Raw genomic sequence first — 9,287 nt, forward strand, 5'->3', positions numbered from 1 at the left:
TGGTCAGCAAAGGATTAATCACGAGCTGCTTTCACTTTCTATCAGAGAGAGATAGAGAGAGAGAGAGATCTCCCATTTCTCTCCGGCCCCTTTCACCACCTCAGGACGTCCCAAAGCTTCACGGCCAATGAAGGACTTTTTTTGAGGTGCGCTCACTGTTGTAATGTGGGAAACGCAGCAGCCGATTTGCGCACAGCAAGATCCCACAAACAGCGATGTGATAAATGACCCAGATCATCTGGTTTTTTTTAGTGATGTTGGTCGAGGGATAAATATCGGGGCCCAGGACCCCGGGGAGAACTCCCCCCTGCTCTTCTTCCAATAGTGGGCCGTGGGATCTTTTACACCCACCCGAGAGGGGCAGACGGGGCCTCGGTTTAACGTCTCATCCCCGAAAGACGGCCCCTCCGACAGTGCGGGGTTCCCTCAGCACCGACCCTCCGACAGTGCGGCGCTCCCTCAGCACCGACCCTCCGAAAGTGCGGCGCTCGCTCAGTACTGACCCTCCGACAGTGCGGGGCTCCCTCAGTACTGACCCTCCGATAGTGCGGCGCTCCCTCAGAACCGACCCTCCGACAGTGCGGCGCTCGCTCAGTACTGACCCTCCGACAGTGCGGGGCTCCCTCAGTACTGACCCTCCGACAGTGCGGCCCTCCCTCAGTACTGACCCTCCGACAGTGCGGCCCTCCCTCAGTACTGACCTCCGACAGTGCGGCGCTCCCTCAGTACTGACCCTCCGACAGTGCGGCGCTCCCTCAGTACTGACCCTCCGACAGTGCGGCGCTCCCTCAGTAACTGACCCTCCCTCAGTACTGACCCTCCGACAGTGCGGCGCTCCCTCAGGACTGACCCTCCGACAGTGCGGCCCTCCCTCAGTACTGACCCTCCGACAGGGCGGAGCTCCCTCAGTACTGACCCTCCGACAGTGCAGCCCTCCCTCAGTACTGACCCTCCGACAGGGCGGAGCTCCCTCAGTACTGACCCTCTGACAGGGCGGCCCTCCCTCAGTACTGACCCTCCGACAGTGCAGCCCTCCCTCAGTACCGACCCTCCGACAGTGCGGCCCTCCCTCAGTACTGACCCTGCGACAGGGCGGCCCTCCCTCAGTACTGACCCTGCGACAGGGCGGCCCTCCCTCAGTACTGACCCTCCGACAGGGCGGAGCTCCCATCGGTCTCACCTTCATCACAATTTTGCAGCGGAAAGGCTGCTCCCCGATCTGCGTCTGGGATTCCTCTGTGTCTCCCGGAGCCCGGCCGCTCCCCGGGACGTACTTCTGGAAGAAGAGCGGAGAGAAGAGGAAGCAGGCAAAGGCAGACGTGAGGAGTTCACTGATCGGAGAGCGAGCTGCGAGGGGGGGAAAAGAGGGGAAAGAGCACTGAGGTAATGTGGAGAACCAATCCGTCACTGACTGGTGTCTCTCAGTCCCCTCTCTCTCAGGGAGATATCTGTACACTGACTGGTGTCTCTCAGTCCCTCTCTCTCAGGAGATATCTGTACACTGACTGGTGTCTCTCAGTCCCTCTCTCTCAGGGAGATATCTGTACACTGACTGGTGTCTCTCAGTCCCCTCTCTCTCAGGGTGATATCTGTACACTGACTGGTGTCTCTCAGTCCCTCTCTCTCAGGGAGATATCTGCACACTGACTGGTGTCTCTCAGTCCCCTCTCTCTCAGGGAGATATCTGTACACTGACTGGTGTCTCTCAGTCCCCTCTCTCTCAGGGTGATATCTGTACACTGACTGGTGTCTCTCAGTCCCTCTCTCTCAGGGAGATATCTGTACACTGACTGGTGTCTCTCAGTCCCTCTCTCTCAGGGAGATATCTGTACACTGACTGGTGTCTCTCAGTCCTCTCTCTCAGGGAGATATCTGTACACTGACTGGTGTCTCTCAGTCTCCTCTCTCTCAGGGAGATATCTGTACACTGACTGGTGTCTCTCAGTCCCCTCTCTCAGGGAGATATCTGTACACTGACTGGTGTCTCTCAGTCCCCTCTCTCTCAGGGAGATATCTGTACACTGACTGGTGTCTCTCAGTCCCTCTCTCTCAGGGAGATATCTGTACACTGACTGGTGTCTCTCAGTCCCCTCTCTCAGGGAGATATCTGTACACTGACTGGTGTCTCTCAGTCCCCTCTCTCTCAGGGAGATATCTGTACACTGACTGGTGTCTCTCAGTCCCTCTCTCTCAGGGAGATATCTGTACACTGACCGGTGTCTCTCAGTCTCCTCTCTCTCAGGGAGATATCTGTACACTGACTGGTGTCTCTCAGTCCCTCTCTCTCAGGGAGATATCTGTACACTGACTGGTGTCTCTCAGTCTCCTCTCTCTCAGGGAGATATCTGTACACTGACTGGTGTCTCTCAGTCTCCTCTCTCTCAGGGAGATATCTGTACACTGACTGGTGTCTCTCAGTCCCCCTCTCTCTCAGGGAGATATCTGTACACTGACTGGTGTCTCTCAGTTCCCTCTCTCTCAGGGAGATATCTGTACACTGACTGGTGTCTCTCAGTCCCCTCTCTCTCAGGGTGATATCTGTACACTGACTGGTGTCTCTCAGTCCCCTCTCTCTCAGGGAGATATCTGTGCACTGACTGGTGTCTCTCAGTCCCCTCTCTCTCAGGGAGATATCTGTACACTGACTGGTGTCTCTCAGTCCCTCTCTCTCAGGGAGATATCTGTACACTGACTGGTGTCTCTCAGTCCCCTCTCTCTCAGGGTGATATCTGTTACACTGACTGGTGTCTCTCAGTTCCCTCTCTCTCAGGGTGATATCTGTACACTGACTGGTGTCTCTCAGTCCCCTCTCTCTCAGGGAGATATCTGTACACTGACTGGTGTCTCTCAGTCCCCTCTCTCTCTCTCAGGGGAGATATCTGTACACTGACTGGTGTCTCTCAGTCCCTCTCTCTCTCAGGGAGATATCTGTACACTGACTGGTGTCTCTCAGTCCCCTCTCTCTCAGGGAGATATCTGTACACTGACTGGTGTCTCTCAGTCCCTCTCTCTCTCAGGGAGATATCTGTACACTGACTGGTGTCTCTCAGTCCCTCTCTCTCTCTCAGGGAGATATCTGTCCACTGACTGGTGTCTCTCAGTCCCCTCTCTCTCAGGGAGATATCTGTACACTGACTGGTGTCTCTCAGTCCCTCTCTCTCAGGGAGATATCTGTACACTGACTGGTGTCTCTCAGTCCCCTCTCTCAGGGAGATATCTGTGCACTGACTGGTGTCTCTCAGTCCCCTCTCTCTCAGGGAGATATCTGTACACTGACTGGTGTCTCTCAGTCCCTCTCTCTCAGGGAGATATCTGTACACTGACTGGTGTCTCTCAGTCCCCTCTCTCTCAGGGAGATATCTGTACACTGAGTGGTGTCTCTCAGTCCCCTCTCTCTCAGGGAGATATCTGTACACTGACTGGTGTCTCTCAGTCCCTCTCTCTCAGGGAGATATCTGTACACTGACTGGTGTCTCTCAGTCCCCTCTCTCTCAGGGAGATATCTGTCCACTGACTGGTGTCTCTCAGTCCCCTCTCTCTCAGGGTGATATCTGTACACTGACTGGTGTCTCTCAGTCCCTCTCTCTCAGGGTGATATCTGTACACTGACTGGTGTCTCTCAGTCCCCCTCTCTCTCAGGGAGATATCTGTACACTGACTGGTGTCTCTCAGTCCCTCTCTCTCAGGGAGATATCTGTACACTGACTGGTGTCTCTCAGTCCCCTCTCTCGGGGAGATATCTGTACACTGACTGGTGTCTCTCAGTCCTCTCTCTCAGGGAGATATCTGTACACTGACTGGTGTCTCTCAGTCCCCTCTCTCTCAGGGAGATATCTGTACACTGACTGGTGTCTCTCAGTCCCCTCTCTCCAGGGAGATATCTGTACACTGACTGGTGTCTCTCAGTCCCCTCTCTCAGGGAGATATCTGTACACTGACTGGTGTCTCTCAGTCCCCCTCTCTCTCAGGGAGATATCTGTACACTGACTGGTGTCTCTCAGTCCCCTCTCTCAGGGAGATATCTGTACACTGACTGGTGTCTCTCAGTCCCCTCTCTCTCTCAGGGAGATATCTGTACACTGACTGGTGTCTCTCAGTCCCCTCTCTCTCAGGGAGATATCTGTACACTGACTGGTGTCTCTCAGTCCTCTCTCTCTCAGGGAATATCTGTACACTGACTGGTGTCTCTCAGTCCCCTCTCTCTCAGGGAGATATCTGTACACTGACTGGTGTCTCTCAGTCCCCTCTCTCTCAGGGAGATATCTGTACACTGACTGGTGTCTCTCAGTCCCCCTCTCCCTCTCTCAGGGAGATATCTGTACACTGACTGGTGTCTCTCAGTCCCTCTCTCCTTTGATTAACGATTAATGTTATTCACTCAATCCTCACCCCTTCCTCCAGTGCCTCGAGGTAACACTCATCTCCGATGCGGGCGAGTGCATGAATGGCCCTTCCTATCACTGCGAACAGAAAATTCAAGAAATGATTAATTCAGAAAACCGCGACACACGAGGGGCTGGTCTCGGGGGGCGATAGGGGACGGACAGGCAGGGACGCATTAAATGGGTTTCAGGACTCCCACGGTTCTGGGGAGGGGACACGGGGACTGATTGTCGAGAGGGGGGGGCGGCGGGTGTGGAGTCATTAATACAAGGCCACGGGCTTGACGATTGTCACTCGGAGAATCGGGGAGGGGGATGTTGGAGGGTATTGTGTTCATGCCGAGGGAGGGGTTTTACCTCAAAGGGCGAGCGAGGGGGCCAGTTAGGGGGGTGAACGCTGATTTTCGGGGGGGCGTGCGCTAACTTTCGGGGGCCCAGGGGATGGTCTTTGGGGTGGGGCTGGGGGCCGGTTCTCGGGGGGGCCGATTTTATGTCATTAGGGCTGATTTTAGGGGGTCAGGGGCTGATTTTAGGGGGTATGGGGCTGATTTTTTAGCATTAGGGCTGATTTTGTAGCATGGGGGCCGATTTTACGGGGCCGGGGGCCGATTTTACGGGGCCGGGGGCCGATTTTACGGGGCCGGGGGCCGATTTTACGGGGCCGGGGGCCGATTTTACGGGGCCGGGGGCTCATTTTACGGGGCCGGGGGCTCATTTTACGGGGCCGGGGGCTCATTTTACGGGGCCGGGGGCTCATTTTACGGGGCCGGGGGCTCATTTTACGGGGCCGGGGGCTCATTTTACGGGGCCGGGGGCTCATTTTACGGGGCCGGGGGCTCATTTTACGGGGCCGGGGGCTCATTTTAGGGGGCCGGGGGCTCATTTTACGGGGCCGGGGGCTCATTTTAGGGGGCCGGGGGCTCATTTTAGGGGGCCGGGGGCTCATTTTAGGGGGCCGGGGGCTCATTTTAGGGGGCCGGGGGCTCATTTTAGGGGGCCGGGGGCTCATTTTAGCAGATTCGGGGCTGATTTTAGCAGATTCGGGGCTGATTTTAGCGGGGGTCGGGGCTGATTTTAGGGGGGGTCGGGGCTGATTTTAGGGGGGGTCGGGGCTGATTTTAGGGGGGGTCGGGGCTGATTTTAGGGGGGGTCGGGGCTGATTTTAGCGGGGGTCGGGGCTGATTTTAGCGGGGTCGGGGCTGATTTTAGCGGGGTCGGGGCTGATTTTAGCGGGGTCGGGGCTGATTTTAGGGGGGGTCGGGGCTGATTTTAGCGGGGTCGGGGCTGATTTTAGCGGGGTCGGGGCTGATTTTAGCGGGGTCGGGGCTGATTTTAGCGGGGTCGGGGCTGATTTTATGGCATTGTGGCTGATTTGAGGGGGTCAGGGGCTGATTTGAGGGGGTCAGGGGCTGATTTTATAGCATTAGGGCTCATTTTAGGGGGTCAGGGCTGATTTTAGGGGGTCAGGGCTGATTTTAGGGGGTCAAGGGCCGATTTCATAGCATTAGGGCTGATTTTAGGGAATTAGGGCTGACTTTAGGGGATAGGGACTGATTTTATGGCATTGGGGCTGATTTTAGGAGGTCAGGGCTGATTTTAGGGGGTCAGGGGCTGATTTTTATGGGGTATGGGGCTGATTTTATAGCATTAGGGCTCATTTTAGGGGGTCAGGGCTGATTTTAGGGGGTCAGGGCTGATTTTAGGGGGTCAGGGCTGATTTTAGGGGGTCAGGGCTGATTTTAGGGGGTCAGGGCTGATTTTAGGGGGTCAGGGCTGATTTTAGGGGGTCAGGGGCCGATTTCATAGCATTAGGGCTGATTTTAGGGAATTAGGGCTGACTTTAGGGAATTAGGGCTGACTTTAGGGAATTAGGGCTGACTTTAGGGAATTAGGGCTGACTTTAGGGGATAGGGACTGATTTTATGGCATTGGGGCTGATTTTAGGAGGTCAGGGCTGATTTTAGGGGGTCGGGGGCTGATTTTAGGGGGTCGGGGGCTGATTTTAGGGGGTCGGGGGCTGATTTTAGGGGGTCGGGGGCTGATTTTTATGGGGTCGGGGGCTGATTTTATGGCATTGGGGCTGATTTGAGGGGGTCAGGGGCTGATTTTATAGCATTAGGGCTCATTTTAGGGGGTCAGGGCTGATTTTAGGGGGTCAGGGCTGATTTTAGGGGGTCAGGGCTGATTTTAGGGGGTCAGGGCTGATTTTAGGGGGTCAGGGGCCGATTTCATAGCATTAGGGCTGATTTTAGGGAATTAGGGCTGACTTTAGGGGATAGGGACTGATTTTATGGCATTGGGGCTGATTTTAGGAGGTCAGGGCTGATTTTAGGGGAGTGGGGCTGATTTTAGGGGAGTGGGGCTGATTTTAGGGGGTCAGGGGCTGATTTTAGGGGGTCAGGGGCTGATTTTAGGGGGTCAGGGGCTGATTTTAGGGGAGTGGGGCTGATTTTAGGGGGTCAGGGCTGATTTTAGGGGATAGGGACTGATTTTAGGGGGTCAGGGGCTGATTTTAGGGGGTCAGGGGCTGATTTTAGGGGGTCAGGGGCTGATTTTAGGGGGTCAGGGGCCGATTTCATAGCATTAGGGCTGATTTTAGGGAATTAGGGCTGACTTTAGGGGATAGGGACTGATTTTATGGCATTGGGGCTGATTTTAGGAGGTCAGGGCTGATTTTAGGGGGTCAGGGGCTGATTTTAGGGGGTCGGGGCTGATTTTAGGGGGTCAGGGGCCGATTTCATAGCATTAGGGCTGATTTTAGGGAATTAGGGCTGACTTTAGGGGATAGGGACTGATTTTATGGCATTGGGGCTGATTTTAGGAGGTCAGGGCTGATTTTAGGGGAGTGGGGCTGATTTTAGGGGAGTGGGGCTGATTTTAGGGGGTCAGGGGCTGATTTTAGGGGGTCAGGGGCTGATTTTAGGGGAGTGGGGCTGATTTTAGGGGGTCAGGGCTGATTTTAGGGGATAGGGACTGATTTTAGGGGGTCAGGGGCTGATTTTAGGGGGTCAGGGGCTGATTTTAGGGGGTCAGGGGCTGATTTTAGGGGAGTGGGGCTGATTTTAGGGGATCGGGGCTGATTTTAGGGGATTAGGGGCTGATTTTAGGGGATTAGGGGCTGATTTTAGGGGGTCTTCCCCTCACCTGTCACGTTGCCGCCGCTCACCAGGCACCTCATGGCCGCCGCCGCCGCCGGGGGGTTTTCGCGGCCTAGGCCCGGGGACCGGGGCCTCGCGTAACCGTCTCCGGGCCGCTCGCCATCCCGCCCTCCCATTGGGCCTCTCGGCATCCACCCACCCCGAGCATTGAAGCCGCTCTCCGATTGGCCGCCGGCCGCCGGCCCGCCCCGCAGGCCCGGGACCCGGATGCGGGGCAAGCGGCCGTCACGTGACCGCGGCCGCGGCCGCCTTTCTTAAAGCGACACCCGTCCCATTACGGTCCCTCGACCGAAAAGCTTTTAAAGCGGTAACGCCCCCCCCCAAAAAAAAAAAAATCGGAAAAAAAAAAACAATTAATTCCGCAGCAACTCATCCCTCCAATTCAAGGTAAAAGGCGGGAGGTTTAGAGGGGATTTGAGAAAGAACTTTTTCACCCAGAGGGTGGTTGGAGTCTGGAACTCACTGCCTGAGAGGGTTGTGGAGGCAGGAACCCTCACAACATTCAAGAAGCATTTGGATGAGCACTTGAAATGCCATAGCATACAAGGCTACGGACCAAATGCTGGAATATGGGATTAGAGTAGACAGGGCTGATGGCCGGCGCGGACACGATGGGCCGAAGGGCCTCTATCCGTGCTGTATGACTCTATGACTCTATGACTCAATTCTTTAGGGACATAGGAACAGGAGTAAGGCCATTCGGCCCCTCGTGCCTGCTCCTCCATCTGATAAGATCATGACGTGGAGATGCCGGTGATGGACTGGGGTGGACAAATGTAAGGAATCTTACAACACCAGGTTATAGTCCGACAGTTTTATTTGAAAACCGCAAAGCTTTCGCAGCTCACCTCCTTCGTCAGGTGAGTGAGGTTCGAAAATCGCGTGGCATATATTCGGCTGGGAGACGGCCGCAGCGATCAAACCAAGATGGCGGCCAGCTACCCGCTCACCCGGGCGGCCGCCCGGTCGGGCCCGTCGCCGCGGCGCAAACACGGGGCCCATCGGCTCCCATTCGGTGTTTATGAAGCCTCCCTGCCCACCCACGGCTCCAATTACCTCCCCCGCGCCCACCGTCTCCTCCCGGATCCCGATCCGCCTCAGTCCGTCTCCACCGCTCGCGCCGCGGCGACGGGCCCGACCGGCGGCCGCCCGGGTGAGCGGGTAACTGGCCGCCATCTTGGTTTGATTGCTGCGACCGTCTCCCAGCCGAACATATGCCATGAGATTTTAGAACCTCACCCATCGGACGAAGGAGGTGAGCTCCGAAAGCTTGCGATTCTCAAATAAAACTGTTGGACTATAACCTGGTGTTGTAAGATTGATAAGATCATGGCTGACCTGTGATCTAACTCTATATACCTGCCTTTGGTGAAGAAGGTTATCTAGGATTGCAACGGGATCTTGATAAATTGGGCCAGTGGGCCGATGAATGGCAGATGGAGTTTAATTTAGATAAATGTGAGGTGATGCATTTTGGTAGATCGAATCGGGCCAGGACCTACTCCGTTAATGGTAGGGCGTTGGGGAGAGTTATAGAACAAAGAGATCTAGGAGTACAGATTCATAGCTCCTTGAAAGTGGAGTCACAGGTGGATAGGGTGGTGAAGAAGGCATTCAGCATGCTTGGTTTCATTGGTCAGAACATTGAATACAGGAGTTGGGATGTCTTGTTGAAGTTGTACAAGACATTAGTAAGGCCACACTTGGAGTACTGTGTACAGTTCTGGTCACCCTATTATAGAAAGGA

At 55.3% G+C, this 9,287-nt stretch overlaps 1 protein-coding gene across 1 annotated transcript; it reads right to left on the reverse strand.

Moving 5' to 3' along the window:
* Positions 1-1,180: 1,180 nt before the first annotated feature.
* LOC137309626 (uncharacterized) lies at positions 1,181-8,716 on the reverse strand. The gene is made up of 4 exons (XM_067977725.1): positions 8,389-8,716; positions 7,527-7,793; positions 4,390-4,460; positions 1,181-1,347 (listed from the first exon to the last, which is right to left on the reverse strand). Exons 1-4 carry the CDS (start codon positions 8,714-8,716, stop codon positions 1,186-1,188), a joined length of 828 nt encoding a protein of 275 aa, XP_067833826.1. The 3' UTR covers positions 1,181-1,185.
* Between the last annotated feature and the right edge of the window lie 571 nt (positions 8,717-9,287).

This window comes from Heptranchias perlo, unplaced genomic scaffold (assembly GCF_035084215.1).
Source record: "Heptranchias perlo isolate sHepPer1 unplaced genomic scaffold, sHepPer1.hap1 HAP1_SCAFFOLD_1729, whole genome shotgun sequence".
NCBI classification, from domain to species: Eukaryota; Metazoa; Chordata; class Chondrichthyes; order Hexanchiformes; family Hexanchidae; genus Heptranchias; species Heptranchias perlo.